Below are 20,278 nucleotides of genomic sequence, written 5' to 3'. Positions count from 1 at the left end.
GGAAGTTTTCGAAGGAGGTTGATAATGTGCAACAAACAAGAGAACAAACAGGTACATCTGTGAAGGGGGCAAAAGGGGAAGTGGAAACAGGTAGTGATCAAGGGTAGGGGATGTGGGATGAGTATTTTGACAGACTGCTGAATGTGTTTGATGATGGGGTGGCAGACGGGGTTGTATGCAAAGTGATAGAGTCGTGGAGAGTGGTTTGGTGAAGAGAGAAGTGGTGACAGCTTTATGTGAAATGAAATGTGGCAAGGTAGTTGTTGTGGATGGTACTATAACTGAATTTATTAAGGAGTGACTGTGATGTTGACTGGTTTGTTAGGGTTTTCAATGTATGCATGGATGGATCATGGTGAGGTGCTTGAGGATCGTTGGAGTGCATGTACAGTGCCACTGTATAAAGGCAATGGAGATAAAGGTGAGTGTTCAAACTACAGAGGTATAAATTTGTGCCTGGTAAGTTGTATGGGAGAGCAGTGATTGAGAGGGTTATGGCTCATACAGAGCACCAGATTGGGGAGGAGTAATGTAGTTTCAGAAGTGATAGAGGATGTGTGGATCAGGTGTTTACTTTAAAGAATGCAAAATAGTTTGAGAAACAGATGGATTTGTATGTGGCATCTATAGGTCTGGAGAAAGCATATGACAGTATAATTAAAATACCTAGTGGCAGGTCTTAAGAATGTACTGTGTGGGATGATAGCTGCTAGAGGCAGTGAGGAATTTTCATCAAAGCTGTAAAGTAAGTGTATGAGTAGGAGTGAAGGTTGGTCTGGAGTAGGGGTGTGTGATATCATCATGATTGTTTAATTCATTTAAATTTGTCAAGTTGCACTCCTACCCAGGAAGCTGTCTTTTCTTCCTGCCTCACCCACATGTAAACCCCTAGCAAAATGTCCACAAATACAGAATCTCTCCTTGTCACACATAACACTTAAAATTCTTAGAATTTATGCACCTGACTATAAGAAAGATCTTCAGGTGCAGGTGTTTTGGGAGTAGCTGAGTGAGTGTGTCATCAGTTTTGCAACAAGAGATTGCATATTAGCGATGGATGATTTAAATGCTAAGGTGAGTGATGAGGCAGCTAAGGGTATAATCTATAAATAAGGTTGAAAGTTCCAGCATTCAACAATGAAGTAAATTTCCATATCTAAACCTACCATTACCTGAAATTTAGACAAAACTTACTCTCAGCCTCCCGTGCTGTAAGATATGTAATATATATATTTTTTTTTTTTTTTGCTTTGTCGCTGTCTCCCGCATTTGCGAGGTAGCACAAGGAAACAGATGAAAGAAATGGCCCAACCCACCCCCATACACATGTAAATACATACGTCCACACACGCAAATATACATACCTACACAGCTTTCCATGGTTTACCCCAGACGCTTCACATGCCCTGATTCAATCCACTGACAGCACGTCAACCCTGGTATACCACATCGATCCAATTCACTCTATTCCTTGCCCTCCTTTCACCCTCCTGCATGTTCAGGCCTCGATCACACAAAATCTTTTTCACTCCATCTTTCCACCTCCAATTTGGTCTCCCACTTCTCCTCGTTCCCTCCACCTCCGACACATATATCCTCTTGGTCAATCTTTCCTCACTCATTCTCTCCATGTGCCCAAACCATTTCAAAACACCCTCTTCTGCTCTCTCAACTACGCTCTTTTTATTTCCACACATCTCTCTTACCCTTACGTTACTTACTCGATCAAACCACCTCACACCACACATTGTCCTCAAACACCTCATTTTCAGCACATCCATCCTCCTGCGCACAACTCTATCCATAGCCCACGCCTCGCAACCATACAACATTGTTGGAAACACTATTCCTTCAAACATACCCATTTTTGCTTTCCAAGATAATGTTCTCGACTTCCATACATTCTTCAAGGCTCCCAGGATTTTCGGTCCCTCCCCCACCCTATGACACACTTCCACTTCCATGGTTCCATCCGCTGCCAGATCCACACCCAGATATCTAAAACACTTTACTTCCTCCAGTTTTTCTCCATTCAAACTTACCTCCCAACTGACTTGACCCTCAACCCTACTGTACCTAATTACCTTGCTCTTATTCACATTTACTCTTAACTTTCTTCTTTCACACACTTTACCAAACTCAGTCACCAGCTTCTGCAGTTTCTCACATGAATCAGCCACCAGCGCTGTATCATCAGCAAACAACAACTGACTCACTTCCCAAGCTCTCTCATCCCCAACAGACTTCATACTTGCCCCTCTTTCCAAAACTCTTGCATTCACCTCCCTAACAACCCCATCCATAAACAAATTAAACAACCATGGAGACATCACACACCCCTGCCGCAAACCTACATTTACTGAGAACCAATCACTTTCCTCTCTTCCTACACGTACACATGCCTTACATCCTCGATAAAAACTTTTCACTGCTTCTAACAACTTGCCTCCCACACCATATATTCTTAATACCTTCCACAGAGCATCTCTATCAACTCTATCATATGCCTTCTCCAGATCCATAAATGCTACATACAAATCCATTTGCTTTTCTACGTATTTCTCACATACATTCTTCAAAGCAAACACCTGATCCACACATCCTCTACCACTTCTGAAACCACACTGCTCTTCCTCAATCTGATGCTCTGTACATGCCTTCACCCTCTCAATCAATACCCTCCCATATAATTTACCAGGAATACTCAACAAACTTATACCTCTGTAATTTGAGCACTCACTCTTATCCCCTTTGCTTTTGTACAATGGCACTATGCACGCATTCCGCCAATCCTCAGGCACCTCACCATGAGTCATTTTTTTTTTTTTTTTTTTCTTTATACTTTGTCGCTGTCTCCCGCGTTTGCGAGGTAGCGCAAGGAAACAGACGAAAGAAATGGCCCCTCCCCCCCATACACATGTACATACACACGTCCACACACGCAAATATACATACCTACACAGCTTTCCATGGTTTACCCCAGACGCTTCACATGCCTTGATTCAATCCACTGACAGCACGTCAAACCCTGTATACCACATCGCTCCAATTCACTCTATTCCTTGCCCTCCTTTCACCCTCCTGCATGTTCAGGCCCCGATCACACAAAATCTTTATCACTCCATCTTTCCACCTCCAATTTGGTCTCCCTCTTCTCCTCGTTCCCTCCACCTCCGACACATATATCCTCTTGGTCAATCTTTCCTCACTCATTCTCTCCATGTGCCCAAACCATTTCAAAACACCCTCTTCTGCTCTCTCAACCACGCTCTTTTTATTTCCACACATCTCTCTTACCCTTACGTTACTTACTCGATCAAACCACCTCACACCACACATTGTCCTCAAACATCTCATTTCCAGTACATCCATCCTCCTGCGCACAACTCTATCCATAGCCCACGCCTCGCAACCATACAACATTGTTGGAACCACTATTCCTTCAAACATACCCATTTTTGCTTTCCGAGATAATGTTCTCGACTTCCACACATTTTTCAAGGCTCCCAAAATTTTCGCCCCCTCCCCCACCCTATGATCCACTTCCGCTTCCATGGTTCCATCCGCTGACAGATCCACTCCCAGATATCTAAAACACTTCACTTCCTCCAGTTTTTCTCCATTCAAACTCACATACATACATACATTAAATAACCTTACCAACCAGTCAATAATACAGTCACCCCCTTTTTTAATAAATTCCACTGCAATACCATCCAAACCTGCTGCCTTGCCGGCTTTCATCTTCCGCAAAGCTTTTACTACCTCTTCTCTGTTTACCAAATCATTCTCCCTAACCCTCTCACTTTGCACACCACCTCGACCAAAACACCCTATACCTGCCACTCTATCATCAAACACATTCAACAAACCTTCAAAATACTCACTCCATCTCCTTCTCACATCACCACTACTTGTTATCACCTCCCCATTTGAGCCCTTCACTGAAGTTCCCATTTGCTCCCTTGTCTTACGCACTTTATTTACCTCCTTCCAGAACATCTTTTTATTCTCCCTAAAATTTAATGATACTCTCACCCCAACTCTCATTTGCCCTCTTTTTCACCTCTTGCACCTTTCTTTTGACCTCCTGTCTCTTTCTTTTATACATCTCCCATTCAACTGCATTTTTTCCCTGCAAAAATCGTCCAAATGCCTCTCTCTTCTCTTTCACTAATAATCTTACTTCATCCCACCACTCACTACCCTTTCTAATCAACCCACCTCCCACTCTTCTCATGCTACAAGCATCTTTTGCGCAATCCATCACTGATTCCCTAAATACATCCCATTCCTCCCCTACTCCCCTTACTTCCATTGTTCTCACCTTTTTCCATTCTGTACTCAGCCTCTCCTGGTATTTCCTCACACAAGTCTCCTTCCCAAGCTCACTTACTCTCACCACCCTCTTCACCCCAACATTCACTCTTCTTTTCTGAAAACCCATACAAATCTTCACTTTAGCCTCCACACGATAATGATCAGACATCCCTCCAGTTGCACCTCTCAGCACATTAACATCCAAAAGTCTCTCTTTCGCGTAATATGTAATATGATCAATCATATTCATGTGGTGAGTGCTATGTAATAGCCCTGCCTTTTGGTAAAATGGTAGGAGCAATTGAAAGAAGTAGTAGGTAGGAACATTAGGTAGTAGTAGTCAGTAAGAATTTTAAGTAGGAGCCTCTACAAACACTGCACTAGACTTGCCCTCTGCAGTGGCCTGTTATAGGTGAGGCACTAAAGGCTAAACAGGCCACTGCAAAGAAGCAGCAATGGAGTTCACTATCTATGGAGAGGATACTGCTGTGGCCACCCCTGGAATGAGTTTGAGAGAGGAACAGGCATCAAAGATAAATATAGATGGATGGATAGACTGACAGACAGACAGACAGACAGGTGGTGAGGAAAAGCTGATTAAGTTGATATGAGTGTCAGATGTGGAAAGAACAAAGAGAAAGGGGAAACCAAACTAGAGATGGATAGATGGAGTGAAAAGGATTTTGAGTGATCGGGGCCTATAAACATACAGGAAGGTGAAAAAAGAGCACGATAGAATGATTTGAAATGATGTGTTATACGAGAATTGGCATTCTGTCAATGGACTAAACCAGGGCATGTGAAATATCCAAGATAAACCATAAAAGGAAAGGTGAGACAGGTAGCATGTCTGTGGAAAGGAACCTCAGTATTTTGGTTCTGAGTGAGGCAAAGCTCAAGGGTAAAGAGAAAGAATGGTCTGGAAATGTTTCAGGAGTGAAGTCAGTGGTAGGTGTTTGGGTAAAGCTAAGGAAAGGGGAGCACGTCTGCTGAAGATGGGGTTATGAAAACGTGTGAATGAGTGTAAGGAAGCAAGTTCCTGACTGATGTGGGTAAAAATAAAAATGGACTGCAAGAGACGAAGGATTCATAGAATTTATGCACCTGACCATAAGAAAGATCTTGAGGTGCAGGCGTTTTGGGAGTAGCTGAGTGAGTGTGTCATCAGTTTTGCGACAAGAGATTGCATATTAGTGAGGATGATTTAAATGCAGAGGTGAGTAATGTGGCTGCTAAGGGAATAATCTATAAATAAGGTTGAAAGCTCCAGCATTCAACAATTAAGTAAATTTCCATATCTAAACCTATCATTACCTGAAATTTAGACAAAACTTACTCTCAGCCTCTTCATATCTAATCCTATCATTACCTGAAATTTAGACAAAACTTACTCTCAGCCTCTCGTGCAGTAAGATATGTAATATGATCAATCATATTCATGTATGCTTGTGCAGCACAGTGACCATATCGCTCACGCCAACACAGTTCATCTAAGACCAACTGAACTTGTTGCAAATTCAGCTGTGACAATGCACTCTGGAAGAAAAAGAAATTCTTATGAAAAAATATTCAAATACATATCCCTAATTTTTACATCTTCAATAATTCCCCCATACATTCTGAATATCTACAACTTTATTAACCTATACTCTTTATACTCTTAACCTTCCCTGAGTCTTCATAAGCATTTATAGAATTTTGAGTATGATTAAATTACTGTAGCTGTCCTAGGTACTGCCACATAAGATTAATCCAAAATGTCCAAGAAGTCCTGCAGGCTGTGATAAAGGTTTTACAGTCGAAACATGGGTGATACCATTGCATTATAATTCATTGGCAATCTAAGTCACTGGTGTGTGAATGGCTTTTCAATTTCTGAGGTATTGGGGAAGAAAAATGGTTTAACCTATGCAACAGCCTGATGGAAATATAAAAAAATAAAAATTATGGAAAAAGAGGACAAATTCTTCACTTTCCTGAATAAGTAGCTGTAGGACCAAGATTTTTTGGCTACCATCTTCTCCAATACCCTGCACATGAAAAGTTAATTTCAGTTGGGGAATTCCATACTATTTCACCCCTGCTTACATTTACTCAACATAGTACCACTTTTTTCTACAAAAGGGGATCCTATGCCCCATAGGCCCCACTCCTAAATGCATTTCTATATAACAATACTTTCAAGGAAAAAGACTACCACCCAGTCACTGACCAGCAATCTAATAATTGCAACTACATGTCTGCAAAAAACCTTGTCCACCCCATATATCTTCAAAAGCAATAAATGGCTAAAATCTGTTGTGATTACAGGCATATTATCCTCCAAGAATGAAATAATTGAATATCTTGTTGAGGAGACTAGTGTTTCTAACAGTTTGAGTGCCAGCAACCCGCCTCAGTTTACCTCAGGCTATCATTAGGGGAGGATGTTCTTTCTTTACTCCTTTGGCTACCACTTACTTTTGGGCACTATTTCTTCCATCTGTGCTTCAAGATGGTTGGCTCTTACTTTCTATAGAGAAGACAACCTGAATTCTCACCTGAAAACAAGAAAATGCAGGCAAATATGAGATTTCAAAGTGCATTGGGTGCTCACAATGCAAAATCAGGCTGCAGCTTGCCAGTACTTGTGGTCTCCTCGACAATGTCATCCCACCACCAAAACCCATCCCTAGATCTTCAGATAACCTCGTAAGACTAGAAGTATTGAAGCAGCCCTGCATTTCAGCTGCTAAACTCATGAAAAGCCACCCAAAACTTCTTCAGAAATATCTCTCAAAGAGCCATTCAACACTGCTGGCAAAAGGACTTTCACATTCCATCTCACAAGCCACTTGTCAAACCTCTGCTTGTAAAGAAAATGAAATGCAAACGACAAACATTTGCAAAGCAATACAAGAATGACGTGAGCAACAGTGGAGTAAGGTGATGGAGTAAGATGTTTTCCAATGGAAGTTCCTCCGAGTGTGTGTGTGGCTGAGTCAGGGGAGAGTGAGACCAGCAGGTGCCAGCCAGTTCAACTCTCATTTAACAGTGTAAATGGTGAAACACCAAAATAGTGTGACAGTGTGGGGTTACTTTTGTGGTGCACTGGGTTGGGCTGAGGGCAGTACTTCTTACCTAAAAACTCTAAAATGAATGGAAAGCAGTCCTTTAAGGTGCTAGAGAACAATAAGCTGCCTTTTTTATGAGATTTACAGGTGTAATTACTTTATGCCACAAGGTTAGAAAGGTAATGAACTGGTTATCAGAAAAATATTCAACTGCTGGAGTGGTGTAGGAACTCCCTTGAACTAAACCCAATCAAAAACTGTGGGAATCACCTGAAAGGCATGCCTGCTTCCTGCAACACCTCATCAGAGCCTTGCCTCATTAAGATCAAGACTGATGGACCAAAAATATGACCTTAGAATACTTCTTTGCCCAGGTAGTAATCAAGGTCAAAGGTGAAAAGACAAAGTATCAAAATGCAAGCAAGACATTGCCTTTGAAAATATTTGGGGTAAGAATTTTTTCTTTTTTTTCTTTTTTTGAACAATGTACAAAATATTGGGTAACTTACCTGAAACATCTTAGGTACATGTCTTCTCAAATATGACATGATTCTTGCATTAGACTGGAGGTTCTCTTCATTATCACTGGTTTCACACACACTAACCTGTAAGTTTTTTCTGATTAGTATAAAGTATCAGTATAAGAACGGGTAAGTGGTAGCAGGCAACTAGTTATAAGGTGAAGATATGGGGTGAGTGATCTTAAGGATTGTTGAATGTCTGATGAATGGGTGGCAGATGTAGGGTATTTGTTTCAAAGTGAAAGTCATGGCAAATGGTTTGGTGAAGAAAGAAGTTATGGTGAAAGCCTTGCATAAGATTAAATGGTACCGCACTTGAACTATATAAGAAAAAGGGTGATTTGCTGAGTGGTTAGTAAGATTTTCAAAGTATGTATGGTTCATGGCGAGATGCCTCAGGATCAGTGAAAAACATGTACAGTGCCTCAGTACTAACTGAATAGTGGTAGAAAGGGTGAAATGCAATATTCTGAGGTGGTTTGGGCATGGAAAGAATACAAGATGGGGAGTTTACAAGCATATGATATGGGGCATTATGGCAGAAGAGTACTGGAGGGAGAGAAATGATGGAAGAATACATGGAATGGTGTATGTGAGGGATGCATGTAAGGAAATGGATAAGTGGTGACTCTTGCTGTGGCTACCCCTATGATTCGAGATCCTAGATGGAATGGGCATTAGGGATAGACAGATAGGTTGACAAAGAGGATATATGTGTAAGAAGTAGAGGGAAAGAGGAGATGAGGGAGGCAAAATTGGAGATGTAAGGATGGAATGGAAAAGGCTCTGGGTGACTGAGGCCAAAACATGCACACAGAAGGTCAAAATGCATGCACAAGATAGAGTGAACTGGAAAAATGTGGTATACAAGGGTTGACATGCTGCCAATGGACTGACCCCAGGCATGTGAAACAGCTGGGGTAAATCATGGAAAGGTCTATGGGGTCTAGTTGTGGATGGGGAGCTGTGGTATCAGGTCAATACACATGAAAACTAGAAAATGGATGTGAGCAAATGTGTCTTTTCTTTATCTATTCCTGATGCTACCTCACTAACATGGGGAATAGTGATCAAGTATGGGAAAAAAAATTTCTACCATCTCACATGAATACAACTGTGGGAGTCTGAGTGTTATAAACTGTCATTCTGGTATTTCTTGGATAATTTTTCATGCTGTCATTTATCATACTTACACATGTTTGAAACATTCAATTATATCTAACAAAACACTTTGGTATATGGATTTTCTTTGTTTTTTCAGCCACAGACATGACTGTACTTTATTACTATAGTATCTCTTTATTCCAATGATCATAAAACTATAGGGGTTACATGAGCGAGTGGGGTAGTGAGCAAGTCTGACTCATGACAAAGTAAAGCTAAGCTAAAAGAAAATTGTTGGTACAGCACCATGTATCCTATATAAGCATTAACAGCTAGATGTGTGTTTCATGAAGTTTTTTTTTTTTTTGTTTTGTCGCTGTCTCCCGTGTTTGCGGGGTAGCACAAGGAAACAGATGAAAGAAATGGCCCAACCCACCCCCATACAAATGTATATATATATACGTCCACACACGCAAATATACTTACCTACACAGCTTTCCATGGTTTACCCCAGACGCTTCACATGCCATGATTCAATCCACTGACAGCACGTCAACCCCGGTATACAACATCGATCCAATTCACTCTATTCCTTGCCCTCCTTTCACCCTCCTGCATGTTCAGGCCTCGATCACACAAAATCTTTTTCACTCCATCTTTCCACCTCCAATTTGGTCTCCCACTTCTCCTCGTTCCCTCCACCTCCGACACATATATCCTCTTGGTCAATCTTTCCTCACTCATTCTCTCCATGCGCCCAAACCATTTCAAAACACCCTCTTCTGCTCTCTCAACCACACTCTTTTTATTTCCACACATCTCTCTTACCCTTACGTTACTTACTCAATCAAACCACCTCACACCACACATTGTTCTCAAACATCTCATTTCCAGCACATCCATCCTCCTGTGCACAACTCTATCCATAGCCCATGCCTCGCAACCATACAACATTGTTGGAACCACTATTCCTTCAAACATACCCATTTTTGCTTTCGGAGATAATGTTCTCGACTTCCACACATTCTTCAAGGCTCCCAGGATTTTCGCCCCCTCCCCCACCCAATGATACACTTCCGCTTCCATGGTTCCATCCGCTGCCAGATCCACTCCCAGATATCTAAAACACTTTACTTCCTCCAGTTTTTCTCCATTCAAACTTACCTCCCAATTGACTTGACCCTCAACCCTACTGTACCTAATAACCTTGCTCTTATTCACATTTACTCTTAACTTCACACACTTTACCAAACTCAGTCACCAGCTTCTGCAGTTTCTCACATGAATCAGCCACCAGCGCTGTATCATCAGCGAACAACAACTGACTCACTTCCCAAGCTCTCTCATCCCCAACAGACATCATACCTGCCCCTCTTTCCAAAACTCTTGCATTCACCTCCATAACAACCCCATCCATAAACAAATCAAACAACCATGGAGACATCACACACCCCTGCCACAAACCTACATTCACTGAGAACCAATCACTTTCCTCTCTTCCTACATGTACATATGCCTTACATCCTCGATAAAAACTTTTCACTGCTTCTAACAACTTGCCTCCCACACCATATATTCTTAATACCTTCCACAGAGCATCTCTATCAACTCTATCATATGCCTTCTCCAGATCCATAAATGCTACATACAAATCCATTTGCTTTTCTAAGTATTTCTCACATACAATCTTCAAAGCAAACACCTGATCCACACATCCTCTACCACTTCTGAAACCACACTGCTCTTCCCTAATCTGATGCTCTGTACATGCCTTCACCCTCTCAATCAATACCCTCCCATATAATTTACCAGGAATACTCAACAAACTTATACCTCTGTAATTTGAGCACTCACTCTTATCCCCTTTGCCTTTGTACAATGGCACTATGCACGCATTCCGCCAATCCTCAGGCACCTCACCATGAGTCATACATACATTAAATAACCTTACCAACCAGTCAATAATACAGTCACCCCCTTTTTTAATAAATTCCACTGCAATACCATCCAAACCTGCTGCCTTGCCGGCTTTCATCTTCCGCAAAGCTTTTACTACCTCTTCACTGTTTACCAAATCATTTTCCCTAACCCTCTCACTTTGCACACCACCTCGACCAAAACACCCTATATCTGCCACTCTATCATCAAACACATTCAAGAAACCTTCAAAATACTCACTCCATCTCCTTCTCACATCACCACTACTTGTTATCACCTCCCCATTTGCGCCCTTCACTGAAGTTCCCATTTGCTCCCTTGTCTTACGCACTTTATTTACCTCCTTCCAGAACATCTTTTTATTCTCCCTAAAATCTAATGATACTCTCTCACCCCAACTCTCATTTGCCCTCTTTTTCACCTCTTGCACCTTTCTCTTGACCTCCTGTCTCTTTCTTTTATACATCTCCCACCCAATTGCATTTTTTCCCTGCAAAAATCGTCCAAATGCCTCTCTCTTCTCTTTCACTAATAATCTTACTTCTTCATCCCACCACTCACTACCTTTTCTAATCAACCCACCTCCCACTCTTCTCATGCCACAAGCATCTTTTGAGCAATCCATCATTGATTCCCTAAATACATACCATTCCTACCCCACTCCACTTACTCCCTGCGTGACTCCCTGGGAAACAGAAGAAGGAGTCAAGCGGGGAGTGCTCATCCTCCTCGAAGGCTCAGACTGGGGTGTCTAAATGTGTGTGGATGTAACCAAGATGTGAAAAAAGGAGAGATAGGTAGTATGTTTGAGGAAAGGAACCTGGATGTTTTGGCTCTGAGTGAAACGAAGCTCAAGGGTAAAGGGGAAGAGTGGTTTGGGAATGTCTTGGGAGTAAAGTCAGGGGTTAGTGAGAGGACAAGAGCAAGGGAAGGAGTAGCAGTACTCCTGAAACAGGAGTTGTGGGAGTATGTGATAGAATGTAAGAAAGTAAATTCTCGATTAATATGGGTAAAACTGAAAGTTGATGGAGAGAGATGGGTGATTATTGGTGCATATGCACCTGGGCATGAGAAGAAAGATCATGAGAGGCAAGTGTTTTGGGAGCAGCCGAATGAGTGTTAGTGGTTTTGATGCACGAGACCGGGTTATAGCGATGGGTGATTTGAATGCAAAGGTGAGTAATGTGGCAGTTGAGGGAATAATTGGTATACATGGGGTGTTCAGTGTTGTAAATGGAAATGGTGAAGAGCTTGTAGATTTATGTGCTGAAAAAGTACTGGTGATTGGGAATACCTGGTTTAAAAAGCGAGATATACATAAGTATACGCATGTAAGTAGGAGAGATGGCCAGAGAGCGTTATTGGATTACGTGTTAATTGACAGGCGCGCAAAAGAGAGACTTTTGGATGTTAATGCGCTGAGAGGTGCAACTGGAGGGATGTCTGATCATTATCTTGTGGAGGCTAAGGTGAAGATTTGTATCGGTTTTCAGAAAAGAAGAGTGAATGTTGAGGTGAAGAGGGTGGTGAGAGTAAGTGAGCTTGGGAAGGAGACTTGTGTCAGGAAGTACCAGGAGAGACTGAGTACAGTAAGTAACATAAGGGTAAGAGAGATGTGTGGAAATAAAAAGAGCGTGGTTGAGAGAGCAGAAGAGGGTGTTTTGAAATGGTTTGGTCACATGGAGAGAATGAGTGAGGAAAGATTGACCAAGAGGATATATGTGTCGGAGGTGGAGGGAACGAGGAGAGGAGGGAGACCAAATTGGAGGTGGAAAGATGGAGTGAAAAAGATTTTGTGTGATCGGGGCCTGAACATGCAGGAGGGTGAAAGGAGGGCAAGGAATAGAGTGAATTGGAGCGATGTGGTATACCGGGGTTGACGTGCTGTCAGTGGATTGAATCAAGGCATGTGAAGCGTCTGGGGTAAACCATGGAAAGCTGTGTAGGTATGTATATTTGCGTGTGTGGACGTATGTATATACATGTGTATGGGGGTGGGTTGGGCCATTTCTTTCGTCTGTTTCCTTGCGCTACCTCGCAAACGCGGGAGACAGCGGAAAAAAAAAAAAAAGGGTAAATGAGAGTTGGGGTGAGAGTGTATCATTAAATTTTAGGGAGAATAAAAAGATGTTCTGGAAGGAGGTAAATAAAGTGCGTAAGACAAGGGAGCAAATGGGAACTTCAGTGAAGGGCGCAAATGGGGAGGTGATAACAAGTAGTGGTGATGTGAGAAGGAGATGGAGTGAGTATTTTGAAGGTTTGTTGAATGTGTTTGATGATAGAGTGGCAGATATAGGGTGTTTTGGTCGAGGTGGTGTGCAAAGTGAGAGGGTTAGGGAAAATGATTTGGTAAACAGAGAAGAGGTAGTGAAAGCTTTGCGGAAGATGAAAGCCGGCAAGGCAGCAGGTTTGGATGGTATTGCAGTGGAATTTATTAAAAAAGGGGGTGACTGTATTGTTGACTGGTTGGTAAGGTTATTTAATGTATGTATGACTCATGGTGAGGTGCCTGAGGATTGACGGAATGCGTGCATAGTGCCATTGTACAAAGGCAAAGGGGATAAGAGTGAGTGCTCAAATTACAGAGGTATAAGTTTGTTGAGTATTCCTGGTAAATTATATGGGAGGGTATTGATTGAGAGGGTGAAGGCATGTACAGAGCATCAGATTGGGGAAGAGCAGTGTGGTTTCAGAAGTGGTAGAGGATGTGTGGATCAGGTGTTTGCTTTGAAGAATGTATGTGAGAAATACTTAGAAAAGCAAATGGATTTGTATGTAGCATTTATGGATCTGGAGAAGGCATATGATAGAGTTGATAGAGATGCTCTGTGGAAGGTATTAAGAATGTATGGTGTGGGAGGCAAGTTGTTAGAAGCAGTGAAAAGTTTTTATCGAGGATGTAAGGCATGTGTACGTGTAGGAAGAGAGGAAAGTGATTGGTTCTCAGTGAATGTAGGTTTGTGGCAGGGGTGTGTGATGTCTCCATGGTTGTTTAATTTGTTTATGGATGGGGTTGTTAGGGAGGTAAATGCAAGAGTTTTGGAAAGAGGGGCAAGTATGAAGTCTGTTGGGGATGAGAGAGCTTGGGAAGTGAGTCAGTTGTTGTTCGCTGATGATACAGCGCTGGTGGCTGATTCATGTGAGAAACTGCAGAAGCTGGTGACTGAGTTTGGTAAAGTGTGTGGAAGAAGAAAGTTAAGAGTAAATGTGAATAAGAGCAAGGTTATTAGGTACAGTAGGGTTGAGGGTCAAGTCAACTGGGAGGTGAGTTTGAATGGAGAAAAACTGGAGGAAGTGAAGTGTTTTAGATATCTGGGAGTGGATCTGGCAGCGGATGGAACCATGGAAGCAGAAGTGGATCATAGGGTGGGGGAGGGGCGAAAATTCTGGGGGCCTTGAAGAATGTGTGGAAGTCGAGAACATTATCTCGGAAAGCAAAAATGGGTATGTTTGAAGGAATAGTGGTTCCAACAATGTTGTATGGTTGCGAGGCGTGGGCTATGGATAGAGTTGTGCACAGGAGGATGGATGTGATGGAAATGAGATGTTTGAGGACAATATGTGGTGTGAGGTGGTTTGATCGAGTGAGTAACGTAAGGGTAAGAGAGATGTGTGGAAATAAAAAGAGCGTGGTTGAGAGAGCAGAAGAGGGTGTTTTGAAGTGGTTTGGGCACATGGAGAGAATGAGTGAGGAAAGATTGACCAAGAGGATATATGTGTCGGAGGTGGAGGGAACGAGGAGAAGAGGGAGACCAAATTGGAGGTGGAAAGATGGAGTGAAAAAGATTTTGTGTGATCAGGGCCTGAACATGCAGGAGGGTGAAAGGAGGGCAAGGAATAGAGTGAATTGGAGCGATGTGGTATACCGGGGTTGACGTGCTGTCAGTGGATTGAATCAGGGCATGTGAAGCGTCTGGGGTAAACCATGGAAAGCTGTGTAGGTATGTATATTTGTGTGTGTGGACGTATGTATATACATGTGTATGGGGGGGTTGGGCCATTTCTTTCGTCTGTTTCCTTGCGCTACCTCGCAAACGCGGGAGACAGCGACAAAGTATAATAAAAAAAAAAATAATATATATATATATATATCCACTGTATAGTCAGTCAAGAAGAACACTAACAAACGTGAAATTCTTTGATTCAATCTTGTTCACTTTCAATCAAGATTACCTCAAAAATAAGGAATCAATTCAAAGAAAAGTAAAAAAGAAAAAAAGAAAGTTGGCTTTGTAGGTGGAAGATCAAAATCAATGATGTGACAGTTTGGTGTGTAAGTGTGCATCAAACACACCAGAAATATCACAAATAGAGTGATGAAATGGACTAAAATGTGCTAAAGTGAACCAGGAAGTACAAGTTGTATACAGTTGTTATTGAAAATCCATAATCTTTAAAACCAACAATGCTCAAGTTTTGGAATGTTATGGATTTTAGAAATACAGGGGCCATGGTTTTAATCTGAGGATATTGTAACCTTAACAGAGTGGTGTTTTGTTTACCTAATGCATATTTAAATTTCATTTGTTTGTAATATATTAAACACATACTGTGTAAAGTGCTGTCTCACTCAAGATGGGTAGTATCAAACAGGTATAAGAAAATGATAAATGAAAAAAGTAAATTAATGAATTGATAAATAAAAAGTTGATAGATGCATTGATATATGAATAGATAAATAGATGTTCCTGAATTTTCATTAACTGGAAACATATGTCCCATGTTGGCAGTAATCCTAAGTGCATTTGGCCATAGATATTGATGTCTGAGGATGTAGTAAATGAAAGTACTCGCTGTCTCTTATTTTCTCTTTCCAATGGTGATTGTGCATATATCTCTTCACTGTGAAGTGAAGGTTTTGGTGAGAGTAAGTGAGTTTGGAAAGGACGCTTGCATGAGGAAGTACCCAGAGAAATTGAGTATAGAATGGCAAAAGGTGAAAGCAAATGATGTGACGGGAGTGGGTGAGGAATCGGATAGATTCAGGGAAGCAGTGATGGCATGTGCAAAAGATGCATGTGGCATGAGACAGGTGGGAGGTCGGCAGATTAGAGAGGGTGGTGAAAGGTGTGTTGAAGTAGTAAAGTTGTTAGTGAAAGAGAAAAGAGAGGCATTTGGATGATACTTACAAGGAAGGAGTGCAAATGACTGGGAGATGTATAAAAGAAAGTGGCACTCAGTCAAGAGGAAGGTGCAAGGGTTGAAAAAGAAGGCAAATGAGAGTTGGGGTGAGGGAGTATCATTGAACATTAGGGAGAATAAAAAGATATTTTGGAAGGAGATAAATAACGTGTGTAAGACAAAAGAACAAATGGGACCATCGGTGAAGGGGGCAAGCAGGGTAGTGTTAACAGGTAATGAAGTAAGGAGTTGGAGTGAGTATTTTGAAGGTTTGTTGTATGTGCTTGATGATAGAGTGGCAGATGTAGGGTGTTTTGGTCGAGGAGGTGTGCGAAGTGTTAGGGTCAGGGAAAATGGTTTGGTTAGGAGAGAAGTGGTGGTGAAAGCTTTGTGGAAGATGAAATGGTTTGGTCACATGGAGAAGTGGGAGACCAATTTGGAGGTGGAAAGATGGAGTGAAAAAGATTCTGAGTGATCGGGGCCTGAACATGCAGGAGGGTGAAAGGCGTGCAAGGAATAGAGTGAATTGGAACGATGTGGTATACCGGGGTGGACGTGCTGTCAGTGGATTCAACCAGGGCATGCGAAGTGTCTTGGGTTCACCATGGAAAGTTTTGGGGGCCTGGATGTGGAAAGGGAGCTGTGGTTTCGGGGCATTATATGTGACAGCTACATACTGAGTTTGAATGAATGTGGCCTTTGTTGACTTTTCCTAGCGCTACCTCGCGCACATGCTGGGGAATGGGGTTGCAATTTTATGTGTGGCAGGGTGGCGACGGGAATAAATAAGGGCAGACAGTATGAATTATGTACATGTGTATATATGTATATGTCTGTGGTGTATACATATGTATACGCTGAGATGTATAGGTATGTATATGTGCGTGTGTGGACGTGTATGTATATATATGTGTCTATGGGTGGGTTGGTCCATTAAATTTCCTTGCACTACCTGCCAAACGCGGGAGACAGCGACAAAGTATAATAAAAAAAGAAATAAAAATACACACACACACACATAAATGCCCATACATGCACATATATATACATATACATGTCAACTTATAAATATACATACACATACACATACATATATATACATGTATCCCTGGGGATAGGGGATTAAGAATACTTCCCACGTATTCCCTGTGTGTCGTAGAAGGCGACTAAAAGGGGAGGGAGCGGGGGGCTGGAAATCCTTCCCTCTCGTTTTTTTTTTAAATTTTCCAAAAGAAGGAACAGAGGGGGCCAGGTGAGGATATTCCAAAAAAGGCCCAGTCCTCTGTTCTTAGCGCTACCTCGCTAACGCGGGAAATGGCGAATAGTTTAAAAGGAAAAGAAAAAGAATATACATATATATATCCATTCTACAAATGGATTTGTATGTAGCATTTATGGATCTGGAGAAGGCATATGATAGAGTTGATAGAGATGCTCTGTGGAAGCTATTAAGAATATATGGTGTGGGAAGCAAGTTGTTTGAAGCAGGGTAAAGTTTTTATTGAAGACGTAAGGCATGTGTACGTGTAGGAAGAGGGGCAAGTATGAAGTCTGTTGTGGATGAGAGAGCTTGGGAAGTGAGTCAGTTGTTGTTCGCTGATGATACAGCGCTGGTGGCTGATTCATGTGAGAAACTGCAGAAGCTGGTGACTGAGTTTGGTAAAGTGTGTGAAAGAAGAAAGTTAAGAGTAAATGTGAATAAGAGCAAGGTTATTAGGTACAGTAGGGATGAGGGTCAAGTCAATTGGGAGGTAAGTTTGAATGGAGAAAAACTGGAGGAAGTAAAGTGTTTTAGATATCTGGGAGTGGATCTGGCAGCGGATGGAACCATGGAAGCGGAAGTGAATCAGAAGAAGTGAAGCAGAAGAGGGTGTTTTGAAATGGTTTGGTCACATGGAGAGAATGAGTGAGGAAAGATTGACCAAGAGGATATATATGTCAGAGGTGGAGGGAACGAGGAGAAGTGGGAGACCAAATTGGAGGTGGAAAGATGGAGTGAAAAAGATTTTGAGTGATTGGGGCCTGAACATGCAGGAGGGTGAAAGCGTGCAAGGAATATATTGAATTGGAACGATGTGGTATACCGGGGTCGACATGCTGTCAATGGATTGAACTAGGGCATGTGAAGCGTCTGGGGTAAACCATGGAAAGTTGTGTGGGGCCTGGATGTGGAAAGGGAACTGTGGATTCGGTGCATTATTACATAACAGCTAGAGACTGAGTGTGAACGAATGGGGCCTTTGTTGTCTTTTCCTAACGCTACCTCGCACACATGAGGGGGGGAGGGGGTTGTTATTCCATGTGTGGCTAGGTGACGATGGAAATAGATAAAGGCAGACAGTATGAATTATGTACATGTGTATATATATATATGTCTGTGTGTGTATATATATGTGTACATTGAGATGTATGGGTATGTATATTTGCATGTGCGGATGTGTATGCATATACATGTGTATGTGGGTGGGTTGTGCCATTTCTTTCGTCTGTTTCCTTGCGCTACCTCACTAACGCGGGAGACAGCCACAAAGCAAAATCAATAAAATAAATAAATATAAGAGCAAGGTTATTAGGTACAGTAGGGTTGAGGGTCAAGTCAATTGGGAGGTGAGTTTGAATGGAGAAAAACTGGAGGAAGTGAAGTGTTTTAGATATCTGGGAGTGGATCTGTCAGCGGATGGAACCATGGAAGCGGAAGTGGATCATAGGGTGGGGGAGGGGGCGAAAATTTTGGGAGCCTTGAAAAATGTGTGGAAGTCGAGAACATTATCTCGGAAAGCAAAAATGGGTATGTTTGAAGGAATAGTGGTTCCAACAATGTTGTATGGTTGCGAGGCGTGGGCTATGGATAGAGTTGTGCGCAGGAGGATGGATGTGCTGGAAATGAGATGTTTGAGGACAATGTGTGGTGTGAGGTGGTTTGATCGAGTAAGTAACGTAAGGGTAAGAGAGATGTGTGGAAATAAAAAGAGCGTGGTTGAGAGAGCAGAAGAGGGTGTTTTGAAATGGTTTGGGCACATGGAGAGAATGAGTGAGGAAAGATTGACCAAGAGGATATATGTGTCGGAGGTGGAGGGAACGAGGAGAAGAGGGAGACCAAATTGGAGGTGGAAAGATGGAGTGAAAAAGATTTTGTGTGATCGGGGCCTGAACATGCAGGAGGGTGAAAGGAGGGCAAGGAATAGAGTGAATTGGAGCGATGTGGTATACAGGGTTTGACGTGCTGTCAGTGGATTGAATCAAGGCATGTGAAGCGTCTGGGGTAAACCATGGAAAGCTGTGTAGGTATGTATATTTGCGTGTGTGGACGTGTGTATGTACATGTGTATGGGGGGGGGGGTTGGGCCATTTCTTTCGTCTGTTTCCTTGCGCTACCTCGCAAACGCGGGAGACAGCGACAAAGTATAAAAAAAAAAAAAAAAAAAAAAAAAAAAAAAAAAAAAAAAAATATATATACATATATCTTACAGTTTACTTTTGTGTTTGTCTGTAGGTCATCGTTTCTGAGACCTCATTCCATTTTATGCTTATGGTCTTTTCAACAATCTTTCTTTTTATGATATGATTTGTTGTGGTGAAAATTTATATCGCTCTACCTACTATCTTTTACTACTGCTCCTGTATCATGTTTACAATAATTTTATATGCTGTAGTGATTTTTATGACAATGTGACCTGAGAGGCATGAATGATTTACTTGTTTCTGAAAACAGTGCCAAGTCCTTCGTAAAAATGAGATATATAAATAGATAGATAGATCCCTGGGGATGGCGGAGAAAGAATACTTCCCACGTACGCCCTGCATGTTGTGGAAGGGGACTGGGGGGGGGGGGGGATCCTCCCCTCTCTCTCTCTTTTTTTTTTTTAAATTTTCCAAGAGAGGGAACAGAGAGGGGTGCTCGGTGAGGATATTCCCTCAGAGGCCCAGTCCTCTATTCTTGGCGCTACCTCACTAACGCGGGAAATGGCGAATAATTTGAAAGAAAAGAAAAAGAATATATATATATATATATATATATATATATATATATATATATATATATATATATATATATATTTTTTTGCTTTGTCGCTGTCTCCTGCGTTTGTGAGGTAGCGCAAGGAAACAGACGAAAGAAATGGCCCAACTCACCCCCATACACATGCCTTGATTCAATCCACTGACAGCATGTCAACCCCGGTATACCACATCGCTCCAATTCACTCTATTCTTTGCCCTCCT

General features: G+C 41.9%; 1 protein-coding gene across 4 annotated transcripts in view; it reads right to left on the bottom strand.

Moving 5' to 3' along the window:
• Positions 1-20,278, bottom strand: part of LOC139754812 (uncharacterized) — a 218,887-nt gene that overhangs the window by 46,370 nt on the left and 152,239 nt on the right. For all 4 annotated transcript variants that reach the window (XM_071672651.1, XM_071672652.1, XM_071672653.1 and 1 more), the window contains 2 exons: positions 7,883-7,978; positions 5,712-5,856 (listed from right to left, as the gene is read on the bottom strand). In XM_071672651.1, the coding sequence (XP_071528752.1) occupies positions 5,712-5,856; positions 7,883-7,978 (241 nt within the window). The remainder of the gene's footprint in view (positions 1-5,711; positions 5,857-7,882; positions 7,979-20,278) is intronic.

Source organism: Panulirus ornatus, chromosome 17 (assembly GCF_036320965.1).
Source record: "Panulirus ornatus isolate Po-2019 chromosome 17, ASM3632096v1, whole genome shotgun sequence".
Taxonomy (NCBI): Eukaryota; Metazoa; Arthropoda; class Malacostraca; order Decapoda; family Palinuridae; genus Panulirus; species Panulirus ornatus.
Note: the sequence above shows the minus strand (reverse complement) of the source record. Positions and strands in the feature narration are given on the sequence as shown.